Raw genomic sequence first — 18,647 nt, 5'->3', positions numbered from 1 at the left:
TAGAATAGATCTGACTCATGATGCACAAGTTTAAAAAAAAACTAAGCATATCAATAAGAACCAGTGATCCACAACTGACTTCCAAGCATTGCAAAGTGTTATAAAACAGAAAACAAAATAAAAATTCAAGTTATATTACTCTGAATCAAATGTTTAAGATTCTGTCTTCAACAGTTATATGTTAACCTAAAATATTGACAATGGGGTGGAATAGAACATGCACATTGAGATCTCATTCACTGGTTAGAATACCTGATCTGTTCTGGTGTACCTCCGGAAGTTGCATTTGTGATAGCCCAAGCAGCCTCCTTCCTAGTACGGAATTCAGCCTTTTGGAGAACATCTATCAGCACTGGGAAAATATTTGCATCTATTACAGCCTATTAGGTATGAAAAAAAAGGATATGAATATCAAAGTAATCTAAGCATATTAGGTACAAAAATTGTATAAAAAGGCAATGGCTGTTCAAAACTAAATTTAAACAAAGTGTCTCATCTTCCTGTTACTTTTGTATTCTCTTTTTGCAGCTAAGAGGCTGAATACACTGATATTTCCAGTAGAAGTGGATTATAAACGCCCCAAATCACAAGTCTGACAGGGGTATGCTAATGTTTCTCCAAACCAGAACTAGCATATCATATACCATTTTATACCTGGCAGGTCTGGACAATAAACTTTTGATTATTTTTTAAAGCTGGTCATCAGGAGGTATAACAGATTGTTTTCCTTATTTTTTCTTTCCTTTTGGCATACAACAATATTTACCTCCAATTTACTTGCTTCACCATTGTTAACTCTGTCTTCAGCTGTCAGGGTCCTTACTTCCAGAGTTCCTCCTAAAACAACTTCACCTCTTTCCTCTTGTAAGACATTAAAATAAAACCCACCTCTGACCAGGCTTTTGGCCATTGGACTGAGTATATAATGTGACTCAGTGTCAAATTTGTCTGATAATACTCCTTGGGTGTCTCATTATGTTAAAAGTCATATATAAATGCAAGTTGTTGGATGACGCAACATGAGCTTATGATCAATCTCAGAAGAAAATATGAGTCAATTACAGAAAACACAAACTTAGCAGTTTCCGTACAACCTCCCTAATGGAATTTGTCATGAAATTCTGTGAATCTGCTTGATTATGAAGTTTAGAAACAATGCATAATCTTGATTGCCTTTGTCCAATGCAGCCCACTAAAATAAGAGTAGGCTATTGAACTCCTTGAGCTTGTTCTGCCATTCAATCAGATCACTGTTGATAATCTATTTGATGTCTCATTACGGTTAAAATTTCAGCTAATCCAGTATGGCCTGAATTATTTATTGTGTCACAAGTAGGCTTGCATTAACGCTGCAATGAAGTTACTGTGAAAATCCCCGAGTTGCCACATTCTGGCACCTGTTCGGGTACACGAGGGAGAATTTAGCACGGCCAATGCACCTAACCAGCATGTCTTTCAGACTGTGGGAAGTAACCAGAGGGGAGAAACAAGTGGAGAGAACATGCAAACTCAGCACAGACCCAAACAGGAATCGAACCTAGGTCCCTGGCGCTGAGGCAGCAGTGCAAACCACTGTGCCACTGACTTTTGGAAAATGAGCTCACGGTTTCCATTACAACTTGCTTTGGATCTCATATGCTCTAACCATTTGGACCAGCCTTACATGAGTGACCTTGTCAAAGGCCTTACTGAAGTCTATGTAAACCACATTAACTGCACCTCGCACTTCACCTGTGGCCAGCAAAGATTTAAATATCTTCACCAGGGCCTCTGCAATCTCCTCCCTTGCTTTCCAAAGCGACCTGTGATACATCTCATCAGGCCCTGGGAATTTATGCACCTTAGTGCCCACTAAAACATCTAATACCTCCTCCTCAATAATCTTAACATGCTACAGAAATTAACCATCCCAACAGGAATCTCCAGCTACAATATCTTTCTTCTTAGGGAATAAGAATGAAAAATATTTAAGACATCGCCCATGTCCTCTGGCTCTATGCACAGATTGCCTATTTGGTCTCTAATGGGCTGCACTCTTTCCCTGGTTATCCTCTTGCTCTTAAAAAAACCCTCGAGGTTTTCCTTAATCATATCTGCCAATGATTTGTGGCTCCTCTTTGCCCTCCTAAATTTATATTTTAAGCAACCTCCTCATTCTCTATACTCCTGAAGGGCCTTGCACATTTTTACTGTTCTATGCCTATTGTGTGCTTCCTTAAAAATAAAAATCAAGCCCTCTATATCCCTTGACATTCAGGGTTCCCTGGATTTGCCACCCTTGCTCCTCAGTCTTAGAGGAGCACATTGGTCCTGAACTCTCACTTTTTTAGAAAAAGGCTTTTAGCCTTTTAGATTTTGTGAACCTATGGCCAACTTTTAGTGATTTATGCACTTGACACCTACTTTTGTTTTGCTGTTCTACAGCTCCTACACTATAAATAATCGAATTTTTCAAAGTCCTGGCTTCCACGTGTGTGCGCTCACACTTCTACAGAAGGAATTTGTAGTTTTCTTCCCCTGATGTGCTGTTTCAACTTTCCTCTCCAATCCATTTCCATGTTTCTAGAGTGTCATCCACAAACTTTGCTATGCAATTACTATTATAAATGCACACAGTATAGATGATGAGAATTTGAAGACCCAGTACAGATCCCTCAGGAACACCATCATATTCCATCTAGCAGAGAACCAGCAATCTGTCCCTGGTCACCATCTCCCACCTCCTCATCACCCCACCCACCCCCCTTCCCTACTGAACAACCAAATGAAAATGAAGGACAGAGAAAGACAAGTTGCTCTATTACATCTACCTCACATCACATTGGCTTTTGGCCAGACACTTTTCCACCTACCAATTTTCTGAGAGGCAGGAAAGTCCATGTCCCATTCAAGGGGAAAGAATCTAGAAAATTCCAGGCCTCAAAATATCATAGCAGGCTACCACACACAAATAGGGCACAATATACACGATCACTATAATACCATTTTACTTTCATTTCATGCATCTAAAAATGGCATGTAACAGGCAAATTTTGCATTATTTTTGGAAGTAAAGTGGAAGTACATCACCTGGATTTGTGCTCTATTTCCAGCAGTGATGTTGGAAACTGTCCAACAAGCTTCCTTCCGTATAGATTCCTTTGGGCTGCTCAACAAGTGAAGGAGGCAGGGAAGTGCAGAGCAATTCAAAATCACCTAAATGAAGTATTAAAATTGATCAAACATTTCTTTAGTAATTTTGAGACAAATAACTGGCACAATTAAATGTCCAAACTCACATGAAGAGTTGTCCAAAAGCGTGCAAAAAAACGTTTTAAACTTAAGGTACACCAACTCAAACTACAAGACCCCATGGAGACCAATAACCAAAAAGAACCAATTTACCAAATGTAGCCAAAAAAGGAAGGTATGACAAGATTTCACATTTTATAATTATTACTTGTGACAGCCACACCAAAATTTAACATAAATATCAACTGACAGTCGCAAAAGTATACGTGAAATAGCCAAAACAAAAAAGATCTGAGATTTATAGGGGACCTCCTTAGTGCCAAGTTCAAAGAGGTTTAACACTGTCTCTGTAAGATAGAGTTCCACTTCCTATTTTGAGGCAGGAATGAACCACCCAATTCTTTTCTCCAGCCACTATCTGGGATCTACAAGCAAAGTCCTTACCAAAAACGGCCAGCTCCAGTTAATTAGTCCGTTCAAAATAACCGAAGCAGTGAAGTTCTTTCTACTTTGCTTATCCCAGTTCCCAGCTTCAGCCTTTAAGGTGCCTTCTTTTCAGCTGCCCCACACAATTCCCTTCAGCCTGTCAGCTCTGAGTGAAATCGGCTTTCTTCTGCCCATCCTCCCCAATCCATTTCCTTAGCAACCTAATGCCACAGCTAGAAATGTAAAGTTTTAAATTTTCCTTCAGTTAGGGAGTGTTTAAAAAAAATACTAGTATATACACCAACTTCAAAATGCTTCCCCACTCATCCCACACACTGTGGAATACACTCAAGATATTTTAGTAAAAAAAAACTAGAACTAGTGAAGTGAGCATATTTAGTTTATAGTAAGAAAAGTGTCCTTTTTTCTCAAGCAAATAAAAACTTCAGAAGGCATTATTGCAGGTGAATTTTGAATCTAGTATAGAACAGAATATGAACTTATTCCAGTACAACTTCCCCATTATATACCTAGTAGGAAAAGATGTAATCTCAGATGTACCTTCTGAGAAAAAAAGGCAGCTAGATCCTTGTTTAAATTAAGGATTGATCATTGTAGTAATCCTAATACTTGTAATGATACAAGTATTTGTCAAGATTTTCTATTCATCTACTAGCCATTTAGACACAAAATGGATAACTTTAAACGTGGCCAAGTCCATGGGTTTATATAAGGGGTCGGGTGTTATGTCACAGGTAAATGAGAATGCAGAGATTCTGGTTCTAATCTGGTCATTTCTGCTTTTAACTTGGATTAGGCTGCATAGAATTCTATAGTGCAGGAGGAGGCCATTTGGCCCATTGAGTCTGCACTGACCCCAATACCACCAGGCCCTATCCCCATAACCCCATGCACTTACCCTAGCTACTCCCCCTGACACTAAGGGGCAATTTAGCATGACCAATCCATCTAACTCGCATTTCTCTGGACTAGTGAGTTAATGTAGAAAAGATACTTGCATGAAGCAGGCTCAATTTCAATGTTAATCACTCAATTACAGTGACAAAAATTCAATTGCAAAAGCCATGCCACGTAAGCCCACAAGTTTCCTAGAACTTCTGGAACTCACTAGTAAAGTGAAGCAGGAACTTGGCGTCAATCGAGAGGCTGACGCCTTGACTGGAATATATACCAATAAACACTCTGTATTCACAAGTGCTTTTTCACCTGTCGCTATGAAAAAGTATTTGTCCTCAGTTATGTTGACAGGTTACACAGAGGAGGAGTCAAAAGTGTGGGAATGTATGTTATAGGGGATTAATTATAAGGGGAAGACAGAGGTATTTCTGTGGCTGTAAATGTGACTCCAGAATGGTATCACTGGTGCTCGAGTAAAGGATGTCTCAGAGCAGTTACAGGGCATTCTGAAAGCAGGGGTGAATAGCCTGTGGCTGTGGTACACATTGGTACAAATGACAAAGTTTAAAAAAGGGATGCAGTCCTAAGCACAGAATATAGGAAGCAAGTTGAAAAGCAGGATCTCAAAGGATAACTACCAGTGCCACATGCTAGTCAGAATAGAAGTAGCAGGATATATTGGATGATGCCATGGCTGACGAAATGGTGCGTTGGGGAGGGTTTCAGATTCTTGGAACATTGGGATCAGCACAAACTGAACAGGTTACACCATACGTCCTATGGGAAGTATTAGCTAGTATGATCGGACAGGGTTTAAAATTAAAATGGCAGGGAAATGGGAATCTATGCAAGGAGTCAGAGGAGAGGGGAATCAAGGACAAGAACAAAAGACAGCAAGGGGAATAACAAGAGTGATAGGCAGAGAAACGAACGGCCAGAATTAAACAGGGTTGCAGTGAAAAATAATGGGAACAGGACAAATGATGTGAAAAAGACAAGCATTAAGGCTTTGTGCCTTATAACCAAGACTAAAGGAAAAAACAATTTAATAATAATAAATATGCCATGAATACTTTGCGAGGGCAAAGAGAGTATAATTTTATTTTAAACAGGCAAAAATAGTTAACAACAGGTATAAAAGCATAAATTGTCATGGAGAATGCATATCTCAGTACTCGATTCATTTGTAATAATTCATGCAGAAATTGCACAACTATGCTGAAGAGGAGATGAAAATAACAGTTTCACAAATACACTGATATATATTCTGAAGTTGAAAGATGTTCTCTTACTTGTGTCTGGATGTCATCGCCAGTAACAATGTTTCCTACAGCTCTCAGTGCAGGTGAGACAACCTTATAATCATTATGCCTGTTAAAGAAATGGAGGACAAATTAGCACTACTCTCACTACATATTTAGAGAAAAACATCTGTAAATTATTGGGAAAAAAAAACTTCCATCAGTAAGAGCAGACATACAGAAGTTAAAAGTCTCTAAACAAAATCATTTCATTTAAGGTAATAAATACTATACTGCTGCCAAATTGAATACTCTTCAAGACGAAACAATTTAAGATTCTTGCACAGATTAGCTCTTACTACAGCAGCCTTTCAACACATTAATATGTGACCAAGAAAAATTCAATTCTTTAATTATACAGGATTGAGACTTTTCTGAACACAATTTTCTGAAAATCATAAATAAATAGTCTTCTGATTTAAACAAAATGCTTTAAAAACAAAAGAACTGGTATATTAAAAGCTAAGAAAGAATACACTTACATCAAAAGCTCCACTAATCGCCTACAAACTCCAGAATCAATAACTATTTGTATTTTCTCATTGGGTCCATCAGAAAGATAAGAAAGGGCCCAGCAAGCATCAGCCAACACATCAGGATCACTGCTGAATAAAAGTCTTGACAATACGTTCAAGCAAGGTGATACCTAAAAACAGGACAATACAAATAGTCGTAAGGTGTAGTTAGATTTAAGTGACTACACAATAGAGCAGTTTTACTCAGGTTCAAGTTTGTTTGAAGAGTATAGAACAATTCTGAAGACATACTGGGATCCCTTTGACCAATTTGGATGTTGTGAGCTCCACCTCCAGAACAGAGATGGGCTCTTGAAGACACATGGTTAAACACTGACAAATTGATAAGTTGATTGGGATACAGTTTGTGGCAATAATTAAAGTTTTAAAAAAGTTTTTAAAAAGTTTCACTTCTTAATTTAGCAGCAACTTTAACACTGAAAATGGTATTAGATTTGTGAAATGTTGCAGTGTAAAAAAAAGTCTTAAGCTATACCTTTTCAAAATCTGGAGGTGGATTCTTTCCTCTGCATAGGTTGGACAAAGCCCATACAGCATTTCTTGTTGTTGTAAGACGGTTTGACTTAGTTAGTAACCTGAGTTTTAAAAAAAGTCAACAAAAAAAAAACTTAGCAAGGATGCAATTACAGAACCACAGCATTTATCAACATACTAAAATTGATTTATTCAAATAACTGATACTACTAGTCTGGTAACACCTCCAATGGATTACATTTTGCTTTAAAAATAAGATAACAAGTTCAGGAGAAATAATCCAATAATCTTCTTTTGTTCAGCTTCTGTATACAAAGCTGTATAGACACTAATATGCAATGAAGTTCTAGCTTGGGCCATAACAGCACAAAAGTGTCTTTGGCACTGATGTATCTAAGCAAGAGTTATATACTTATACAAAAAGGATGAAAATGATTTCTGCAGCATGAGGACTTCTCTGTATGTTGCATTAGAAGTGTGTACAGAACAGGTAGAATGAGCCTTAATTTTCTTTGCCAGCTTCCACCATAACCATTGTGCAACAATACAAAATGCTCCATTATCTACTTTGTTAATCTATGGGATAACATATTCACAGAGGTTCAGGGTGGGGTGGGGGAGAGAGAAAGAAGACCAGAGATCCAAGATCAAGGAGAAGGATCTGGAACTGAAGAATTAAGTGGGGTGAGGGTCTTGGTAAGAGTGCCAGCCTGGAGCAGAAGGGGTTGGGGAGGGTATATCAAATCTGGGTCTGTAAAATAGTTACCCAGAAGTTAGAAGAGGTTTTAATCCTTCCAAATTTTTACTGGGTCTAATGCAGTTGGAACCATCTAAATTAAATTATTTAATTCACATTTTCGGATGGTTCCCAGCACAGGGCAATTTGCCTAGGGCAAGCACTGTGCTAACTTTACCTGTGAAGCTCCAGTTCTCCAGCACATCTTTGGGTACCCCCACCCCAATCTGATACTAGGAAGCTTGGAGATTACAGCCCAATGAAGCTCATCCTTCAAGCTACCTCTGTCAATCTGATTCATCCAATCTGCACGTGGATGAAAATTACCTATGATGTTTCAGGTCCTTTTTTACAAGTCCCAATCACTTATTCATCCCATAATACAGCAATGTTAATATTAGGAGATCTATAAACTATTCCCACAATTGACTTACCTTTGCTTTTTTTTAATCTCTATCTGAACTGATTCTGCATCTCAATCCTTAGAACAAAGGCCATCTCTCACTGTTGTACTATCTTGCTCATTAATTTACAGAGCAATCCTTGAAATTTTTAGGTCCCAGCATTTTTCACCTTGCAGCCATGTCTCTGTCATGCTCAGGTTATTGTTATTTGTGTACACATTTTACTGTTATACTGGGGAGTAGGTACAGAGGAGATGTCAGAGGTAAGTTTTTCACTCAGAGGGTGGTGGGTGAGTGGAATCGGCTGCCGGTGTTGGTGGAGGCGAACTCGTTGGGGGTCTATTAAGAGACTTCTGGATTTAATGGGATAGAGGGTTATAGATAGGCCTAGGAGGTAGGGATATGATCGGCGCAACTTGTGGGGCGAAGAGCCTGTTTGTTCTGTAGTGTTCTATGTTATGAACTTACTGTAAGAGAGGTGGAAGAATTCCACCATTTAATACAAAGTCTCTGCATTCAGCATTGTCCCCTGCGATGTTGCCCAGTGCCCAGACTGCCTGGAAGACAATACAATAATCAAAACTATTGAAAGGTATGCCCATTTAAAAATGTTATATTTTCACATTTAAGAGGGATTAACACGCACAAAAACTATTTGTGTTTTTAATGGAATTGTTCCTCGGGTTTTCCTGGATATGCAAAACCAGTCACATGCTAGTCTCTTCAAATTATAAGCATACATTATGGACACAATCATATAAGGGACAAAATAAGAACACATGGCAAAAGGTCTTTCTGCTCTTTTGTTTTACCCAGTGTACTCCTTATGCATTCAAGAAACAGTAAATATCAATATTCGCTACATCAGAAACATTGCTTTCCAATATCAAAATCATTCTAACGTTCAATGCTTGAAAGCCCAAAAGTACTTCCATAACGTTGCATTTGTCTACCTACACTCGATGTGGCTAATCTAAACATTCATCACGCAAAAAAAATGGATATGCCATTTTCATTTTCACTAATTTGGGGTGGGTTGGTCAACATTACTTGGACTATTAAAAAAATAATGAATTGGGAGAGATATATATAGTATATTTATACACACACCTGAATTAAATAACAATACACAGCAGAAAGAGAATACCTGTTCTTGTACATCCTCATATTCAGAGTTAAGTAGCTCAATGAAGATAGGAACTGCATCAGCTTCTATAACTACTTTAGTATGGAGAAATGTCCCAGAGGCAATGTTTGTTAAAGCCCACGCAGCCTCAAACTGCAGATTTAAAAATACAAAAGGTAATAATGCAATGAATTACTGTAGCTTCTTTGCAATTACTTAAACATAAAAATGGCACCAGTTTTAGTTTGCTACTCGTGCACATCTATTTTGCATGTTCAGGGTAAGACAGTAATTTCATTCTAATTATACTATACCAGAAACCTTGCATTATAAATCAGAGAACATCTATGATTCTATAAAATATCTATAGCATAGAAACAAATACATTTCTTAAGGCTGCTTTAATGAGGTTGAAGCTGTAAAAACAAAGTGGGCTTGCTGCACATTGGATAAATTTCAAAATGAATCAGAAGACAAAAAGAAAACAAAAGTTAGTGCAATACAATGTTTGAGATAAACATTTGTTAGGCTCAAAATGAAAAGGCACATCAGAGAAAAGCATGCAGCAGAGACATCTGAAATTAACTTTAAAATTTTGAGTGGTCACAGGAAACTGTCCGGTTGATGAAAGGTACCCAGAGTACAGAAATTCTAACCATGTTCCTCACCACAAAGTAAATACTTTACAATAAAACAATATCTACCAGTGGTGAACCTTTTCTTCATTCAAAGAAAATAGCTAGAATAGATTGTTTTTGTTAAACAAGCTTAATAGTTCCAAAACATTTTTAAGTGACCGCCTTGCTCATTCATGTGCTGTGATACATCTTGCAAAAGTCAAATTTGCACGATTAAAATAGAAAAAAATTGCAAATGCAGGAACACTGAAATAAACAGCAAGTCCACCACCATCTGAAGATTAAAAAATGATGTTACAAGCATAGCTAGATCAAGGGTAAGGTTGCAATTTAAATTTTGAGAGATACCATAGATGTCATACATCTAAGTTCACTTGTTGGACAACGTGCCACATACAGACTCGTCAATGGGGATGCTTAGTGCTGATGTTTCTTAAAAGTGGAGAGAGAGAGCAGGAAACATGAATTTTGGAAGCTGAAAGTGCATATAGAAGATGCCATTAAATAAAAGCTGGTAATCTGATGTTTAGACAGGGATAATGAATATAAAAGCAAGAAATGTTAAATTGATATTGGCTAGAATAGATAACATTTGTTCAATTTTAGGTACTGGATTATTCCCTGAACCGTGCGTTAGAGTGGGGAAAGTTTAGTACATTAGAAACTCAATATATAGTTAGGATGACTGGTATCAGGAAAAAGAAATTGGTTCATTGGACATGAGCATCTATTTTGAAGATGATTGGAACTGTGGAGCAAGGAAGGGCTATGGATACAACTGCACTAGAAACAGTACAGAGAAGGTTCGCTTGACTCATTTCTGGGATGAAGGGCTTATTTTATAAGGAAAGTTGTACAGATTGGGTTCCTACCCATTGGTGATCTTATTGAAACAGAATCCTATAGATACATCCTCTTGTGGGGAATAGTAGAACTACAGGGCACAGTTTAAGAATAAGAGGTGTTTCTTTTAACACAGAAATATAGAGTTTTTCCCCCCCTCAGGAGGCTCATTCATTTGTACAATTCTCTTAGATAAAAGCAAAATACTGCAGATGCTGGAATCTGACTCAAAAACAGAAAATGCTGGAAAATCTCGACAGATTTGACAGCATCTGTGGAGAGAGATTACAGCCAATATTGAGTCTAGATAACTCTTGTCAGGGCAGCTCTGACAAAGGGTCATCTAGACTCGAAACATTGGATCTATTTTCACCCCACAGATGCTGTCAGACCTGCTGAGATTTTCCAGCATTTTCTGTTTTTGTGCACTTCTTACCTAGGCAACAATGGAAGCTGGATTACTGAATTTATTCCAGGCTGCATTAAATAGAGCTTCAATAGATAAGGGGGTCAAGAGTTATAGGAGACAGAAAGGAAGGAGTTGAGACCACAACCAGATCAACTATGATCTTCTTAAATGGTGGAGCAGCCTCTATGGGCTACGCATGTAGGAGAAGAGCTAATGCACTAGCAAAGCAGAAAATAGAAAGAAATGGAAACCTGACAAAAAAAAAGTAAAAAGAGCTAGAAATACCAGATACATCCCAAATCACAAGGGAAATAGGGCAAGAAATAACAGTGATACTAGAAATTATATTTCAGCATTCTATTGCGAGATGTGCAGATGTCAAGATGCTGGGCAATACCCACATCGTCACAATGGGAGACAGAATAAATATGGATAATTACAAATTGATTAATTTAACCTTTATGTCCTAGAAAATATTGAAAGCTTTTAATCAAAAGATTAAATTAAAATTGTTAAATGTGCAGGAGAATAAACAGAAGCAGTCAACACAGAAGGGAAAATTGTGCTTGAAAAGGCAACAAAACAGTAGATAGGGAAATGCAGATGTGGTGAATGTGAACCTTCAGAAAGCTTTTATAAAGAAATCACTAGAAATAATTTATTAGTATTGAATCGATGAGAAGGCAACAAAATGACAGTTGCCTCTCTTCTTGCCTTTTACATAGTCACCTCTAAAGTTATGCAAGGATCTATCATTTGTCCCCTCCTCATTTGCCTGGATTTTCCATTAAATCATTGATAGGTACAGGGTAATTTTTCACTTGCATATTGCTGATGGCCAGCTCTACTTTGCAAAATAATTGTAAATACTTTCAGCTCAATATTTTGGATGATGAACAAGATGATTTCAAACTTGGTATGCTGTGGTGAGCTTGACTCTATGTCTTTCTCTTCAACATTGTCTATCCTAGCCCTTTATTCATCCCCATAGTAATGCCAGACTTAACTTTTCTGATGTTTTACTGCTAGCCTCCCTTCTCCAGAAACTCCAACCTGTCTAAAAACTTGATATACTGTCCTGTCATACGCTATCTTTAAATAACTGATGGCTCCAACCTCTGAAATTTCCTCTACCCATGTCTGCCTGATCCATCACTCCATTTTTCCCCATCTGCCTTGTGTCTATGATTGCAAAGTCTTCAGCTGCCTGTGTCCTTCATTTCCTCTCTCCCTAAACCTTTCCACCTATCTTCTCTTTCAGATGTTCTGAAAATTCCTCTGTGACTAAGTTTTTCATACCCTTCCAACAGACAATTTCTGCTTTCTTGGCTTGACATCTTTTTAACCTAGGAGTGAAACACCAGGCAACATTTTAAAAGGTGCTACATTAATGCAAGTTGCTTTCTTCATATAATTCCCTTGATACCCAAACTGCAATGTCAATCACAATAGTGAATGCCATCCCTACTTTAGGGCAGAACAATTCTCAATTCAACCAGTTGTAGAAGTTATAGACCTGAAACTTTAGCTCTATTTTGCCCTCCACAGATGCTGCATGATGCAGTATTTCTGAGAGAACACCATCACCTTCAAATTCCCCTCCCAAGTCTTACACCACAGTAACTTTGAAGTATGTTGCTGTTACTTTACTGTCATTGGGTCAAAATCCAGGAGCTTCCTAATAGCATCATGGATGTTCATACAGCAGCAGAAGATAGCTGACCACCATCTTTGCCAGGGCAATTAGGGACAAGTAATAAATACTGCCAAAGCCTGCAAGGGAGACATCCCATGAGCAAAAAAAATCCAACATTTTCTGTTTTTATTTCAGACCATCATCCACATAATTTTGCTTCTGTTAGCAGTTTGCATGTCTAGTTTGACAGCAAAATAATTTTGTGGGTGATAGTTAAGTGCCATTCAAATGTATCTGATGCTATGCAATAGGATCAGTGGACTGGCATGATTTCAAGAAGTTATTTTGATTTGGGAGTGGAACAATAGATTTCTTTAACAATTTCGATTGCAGTATAGAGATTACATGAGTCTGACCCACTGATGAAAACTCACGAGACTCAGTCTTAAACAATTTCTGGCAAGGCATGCAAAATATACATGTTTGTTGTAAAGTACAAATGTATTCTCCTATAGTAAATATATAATTATTGCATTAAAAGGATTCTACACAGTGCAAGAGCCCGAGATTCACTAGTCAAACTCAAACAATTAAAAAAAAACTCACTTGGAGAGTAAAATTTTCATTCCTCTTCAAAAACTCCACAAATCTTGGCACAATACCAGGTGTATTTATGACCTCATCTATGGGAGGATTAGGTTCTGAAAAGGAAAAATTTTAAAAAGTCACCAAAGAATGCAGAGTGCCATCTTTCAGGGCTGAGTGGTGGCACACTGGTTAGCAATGCTGCCTCACAGCTCTAGGGAGCTGGTTCGAATCATGGCTTCGTCTGTGTGGAATCTGCACAATGAACCTTCTCCCTGTATCTGCATGGATTTCCTCTGGATGTTCCAGTTTCCTCCCACAGTCCAAAGATGTGCAGGTTAGGTTAATTGGCCATGCTAAATTGCCCCTTAGTGTCTTGGATGTGCAGGTTAGAAGGATTAGATGGGTAAATGTGTGGGATTGTGGGGATAGGGTTTGGGATTGGGTTGTCATCGATAGGCCAAATGACCTCCTTTCGCGCTGTAGGGCTTCTATGTTCCCACAACTTTTGTCATCCTGTTTTAGGACATACAGCTCATGGTTAAAAAACAATATAAATATTTCAGTGAAGCATGCAGCTTAACTTGCAGGAAATTCTTAATGCTTGAAGTATCCATTCTGTTTCAAAAGCATAGGGACAGAATCTCAGATTAATTTCGTCACGAGTCATCGGCACTTGAATAGTTACAAAAACTCAGCCACTTTGATGTTACTCAGATCACATAAATAATTGTCTACACTAAGCTATGACTTGCCTTCCATCATAAAGTCAGAAATGGTGATTTTTGTTGATGATTGTCCAATGTTCAGCACCATATGCAACTCCTCAGAGACTGAAACAGTCCATGTCCAAATGCACCAAGAGCTGGACAATATCCAGGCTTGAGATGACAATTACAAATAACATTTGTGCCATGCAAATATCAGGCAATGACCATCTTCAACAAGAGAGGATCTAACTATCACCCCTTGACATTCAATGACATCATCACTGAATTCCCCACTATCATTCCGGACATTACTTTTGACCAGAAACTAAACTGGACTGGACTAGCCATGTGGCTGCATGAGCACAACAAGAGGCTAGGAATCCTATAGGCAGGAATTCTCAATTCGAATCAAAGCCTGTCCACCATCTACAAACTGATATCTACAAAAAACTCAAGATTTAGATGTACAATATTAGTAGTCTTACTAAGAAAGTAAATTAACAGGATACTAAAGGAATGGTGGTAACTCGGATATGTAAATTGGCTAAGGAGATAAAAGGCAGAACTTATTGATGAATGGATATTTTTCTGACCAAAGTGCTCTAAGAATCTCCTGGTGGTCAATATCCAGCCCTTGCTTTTTTTTAAGTATATGTATACTATGCATTATAGTTAAAATGATCTAGAACGAGGAGTTTTTCTTAAATTCACACACGGGTTCATTTATGCCCATCATTAAAATGCCTCACTGAAGGTAGCAGTGATCCACTTTCTGCAATTGCTGTAATCCATGTGACAACAGGTACACTCAGTACTGTTTGGGAGAGACTGTTCCAGGACTTCGATGCAGCAATAAAAAAAAATTTCAAATCAGGATAGTGGCTAACTTGAATGGGAGCTTGCAGGTTGCATTCCCATGCACCTGCTGCCCTTATCCCTCCTTCTAAAAGGTGATGAGTTTGGTAGGTGACATTGTCGAAGTCTTGGCAAATTACTGTAGTGTAATTTACAGATGGTTATGTGCTGTAGCCACATTGCATTAGTGATGGTAATGCCACTGCAAGTCGTGGGGAGATGGTTGGATTCACAAGAACATAAGAAATAGGAGCAGTAGGCCATCTAGCCCTTCGAGCCTGCCCCACCATTCAATAAGATCATGGCTGATCTGTCGTGGCTCAGTTCCACATTCCCGTCCTCTCCCCATAACCCTGAATCCCCTCTCTTATCAAAAACCCATCAACCCGCGTCTTAAAAATATTTAGCGAGGTAGCCTCCACCACTTCAACGGGCAGAGAATTCCAGAGATTCACCACCCTTTGAGTGAAGAAGTTCCTCCTCAACTCTGTTCTAAACCGCACCCCCCTTTATCTTGAGGCTGTGCCCCCTAGTCCTACTATTTTTTCTGAGCAGGAAGAGTCTCTCCACCTCTATCCTATCCATCCCATTCATCATCTTATACGTCTCAATAAGATCTCCCCTCATTCTTCTAAACTCTAACGAGTACAAGCCTAATTTATTCAGCCTCTCCTCACAGTTCAACCCCCTCAACTCCGGCATCAGCCTAGTAAACATCCTCTGCACTCCCTCCAAGGCCAAAATATCCTTGCGTAAGTACGGCGCCCAAAACTGCACACAGTACTCCAGCTGTGGCCTCACCAATGCCCTATACAGCTGCAGCAAGACCTCCCTACTTTTATATTCAATCCCCCTCACTATGAAGGCCAGCATCCCATTCGCCTTCCTGACCACCTGCTGCACCTGCAAGCTGGGTTTTTGCGACTCATGCACAAGGACCCCGAGGTCCCTCTGCACCGTCGCCTACTGCAGATTCTGTCTTTTTGGAAATCATTCTGCATCTTGCTGCAGGAGTACCAGGCAATAATGATTTCCAATAATGTCCTTGTCACTTATCAGCCCCAACCTGACAAAAGGTGTGAGGTCTGAAGAAGAATCATCCAGATTCAAAACATTAGTTTTGTTCTCTCTCCACAGAAGCTGTCAGAACTGCTGAGATTTGCCAGTACTGTCTATTTCTTCTCTTCCTGATGTTGATGATCAAAACTAAACTTTACAAGTGTGAGAGACTATATATCTGCTGCTGCTGATTCTCAGTAGGTAGTGTCTGAAGAAGATTTGGTACACCTTTGCCTTGGATCTCAAGACAGCAAAGTTGAGCAGTTTTCCAACAGTTCTGCTATGGAAGTTGACACCCACTGCAGCTGACCCAAACACATGTGACATCAGCGAAGAGAATAATATGCGTCGGTACCAGATTAAAAAATCCTGTTTGATCTCAGTGATTTTCAAAAAGTTCTGATGTTGCTCCTTCCTAGCTATTCCCAGCATGTTGTCAATGGAAAGGGGAAATCACATTCAACTGCATCAGCAGAGCTTTCTTCAGCAGCTTATATAGACCACTTCTGCTCAAAAGATCAAATCCTTTGGTGAGATCAATGAAGGCTGTAGCAGTCTCCCTTCTTCAAATTTCTCTTACAGCTGCCAGACTGAGAAGATTGTGTCAGTTGTATATCTCCCTCTTCAGAAATCATGCTGAATTGAGATTGATGTCTTCAGCCAGCATCTGCAGTCTGACAAATGCAAGATGGGCAAATACTTTCCTCACAGTGATTAGCAGGGAAATGCCTTGACAGATGTTGCAACTGCTGCACTTACCTTTGTTCGAGGACACAAGCTTCCATTCACACATATCCTGGTGTACTGACCTCTTCCTCCAGCTGAGACAGAATTAAGAACATAAGAACTAGGAGCAGGAGTAGACCATTTGGCCCCTCCAGCCTGTTCTGCCATTCAATAAGATCATAGCTGATCTTTCATGGACTCAGCTCCACTTACTCACCTGGTCAGGATTACCCTCAATTGGTGCAGATGCTCCAGGACGGCTAGTTTCCCATGTTTGAAGAGTTCATCCAGTACAGCATCAACACCTGCAGCTTTGTCTATGCAAGCAAGGCAAGAACTCTGCCAAGTTCCTCCACTGTGGGTTTCATATCCAACTGTCTTGACAGGCAGGCTATGGCGTTGAAAGCTTCTTCAGTGATGATTTTCTCAACTCTAGTGTTAACTTCTTCTTACTTTGTTTTCAGAGCCATTTTCTTTGCTGATGGACTTATTTGCCTTTTTGATTCCTTCATATAAGCCCTTGGCATCCCCTCTGTCAAAGGATAGCTGGGTTTTACGACAAAGTTGAAACCAGTAATCAATTGCACACTGCCTGGCAGTCTGTTGGATTTTACTTACTTTGAGCAGCTCTTAGTGTATTCCACGTCTTCTCATTGAAGTCTCTTGTAATTAAGCAGAACTGACTGCTTAGCTTTTATGACAACGTTGTGTCAAAATAGTGTTTGCTGTGAAATGGACAGCACTTTGCCGCTCTTGCTCCCCATACGTTGCAAGTACAGTATTGTGGATGGTGTCTCAAAACATGTTACACATCACTTTTGCACTATGTGGGACTGCTGATGTGCCTGTTCACATGAATGGGGAAACTGATGATTCTCATCTGGGTAGACAGCATGACTGTTGTTGATTTAAGGATAGCTTTGAATGAAAAAGCTTCAAGTGATGCATTCTTACCCTAACGCATACCACAGAGTGATCTGTATCTCCGTCAGTGCTGTGTGCATTGAGAATGCTGTTCAGGTTCAGATCTGGTTATTGGTAAAATGGAGCTGTTGACAATACTCAGATCTTGGAATATCACCATAGCACTTCATGTCATAGTCTGTATTGAAAGATGTTAATTACACATGCTTGTAGTAGCAACAAAGTTGCTCTGCATGAGGATCAGGTTGGTTGCAAGAGTTGCTGAAATTACATACTTAGATTTTTGGTTTCACACCAGATTTTGCCAGGATATGCACCCTTAGCCTTCAACGCTACCAAAGTATTGACAAGACAGTGGAGCCGTTAGCCCATAGTTGGGAGATTAGTTCATGGGTGCTAAGGTATGTTCAAATGCAATTTTCTCAAACTTTAGCCAGTGACCATAAGGGACCCAGTTTTGTCTTGCCTTGATTCACAGCTGAAGGTTATCAATGGAGAGGCTCTCTACTGACAGGGATAGACTTAGTATTTCACACTGCTGCTAGCTAGTGGTGTAGGCTGAAAATAAGTAAGCACACAAAAGCTGAAAGCTTGCCAACTATATTCACCCACACTAGATATATCACATTGAACCACTGACCCATTTTAGTGGCTATAATATTAACATACCATAAAATTTCACAGAAACATAAAACAGTTTCAGCCAGAAAGGGGACATTTGGCCCTTGGTGTCTGTGCCAGCTATCTGAAAGGGCAACTCAGCTAGCCTTAATCCCATAGCTACTAATCTTCTTTTACTTGTCCAATTTCAGTTTAAAAGCTATAATTGAATCTGCCTCCACAACATTTCAGGCAGTGTATCTTGGATCCCAATCACTCATTACATAAATGTTTTTTCCTTCTGTTGTCATCGTTTTTTTTAGAACCACTCGCCTTAAATCAGTGTGACCCTGGATTTTCAAACCTTCCACCAAAACGAACAGTTTCTCTCCATCTATTTTGCCTAGAAGCCTCATGACTCTGAACTTTTCTAACAAATCTCCTCACTAAGAGGAAACTTCCTTCTCCAAACTAACCTTGGAATTCTCATAAATCTCTAAGTCGTTACAT

At 39.1% G+C, this 18,647-nt stretch overlaps 1 protein-coding gene across 1 annotated transcript in view; it reads right to left on the bottom strand.

Annotated features, from left to right (window-relative positions):
* Nucleotides 1–18,647, bottom strand: part of kpna5 (karyopherin alpha 5 (importin alpha 6)) — a 35,403-nt gene that overhangs the window by 8,211 nt on the left and 8,545 nt on the right. Inside the window, exons 5-12 of the mRNA XM_080192610.1 lie at nt 13,285–13,379; nt 9,174–9,305; nt 8,495–8,583; nt 6,888–6,987; nt 6,359–6,522; nt 5,868–5,946; nt 3,070–3,195; nt 253–380 (exon numbers count right to left, since the gene is read on the bottom strand). Of these exons, the coding sequence (XP_080048736.1) occupies nt 253–380; nt 3,070–3,195; nt 5,868–5,946; nt 6,359–6,522; nt 6,888–6,987; nt 8,495–8,583; nt 9,174–9,305; nt 13,285–13,379 (913 nt within the window). The remainder of the gene's footprint in view (nt 1–252; nt 381–3,069; nt 3,196–5,867; nt 5,947–6,358; nt 6,523–6,887; nt 6,988–8,494; nt 8,584–9,173; nt 9,306–13,284; nt 13,380–18,647) is intronic.

The sequence above is a fragment of the Carcharhinus amblyrhynchos genome, chromosome 7, assembly GCF_965287045.1.
Source record: "Carcharhinus amblyrhynchos chromosome 7, sCarAmb.v2.hapA, whole genome shotgun sequence".
NCBI lineage: Eukaryota > Metazoa > Chordata > Chondrichthyes > Carcharhiniformes > Carcharhinidae > Carcharhinus > Carcharhinus amblyrhynchos.
The sequence above is the reverse complement of the archived record's forward strand: the minus strand, read 5'-3'. Positions and strand labels throughout refer to the sequence as shown.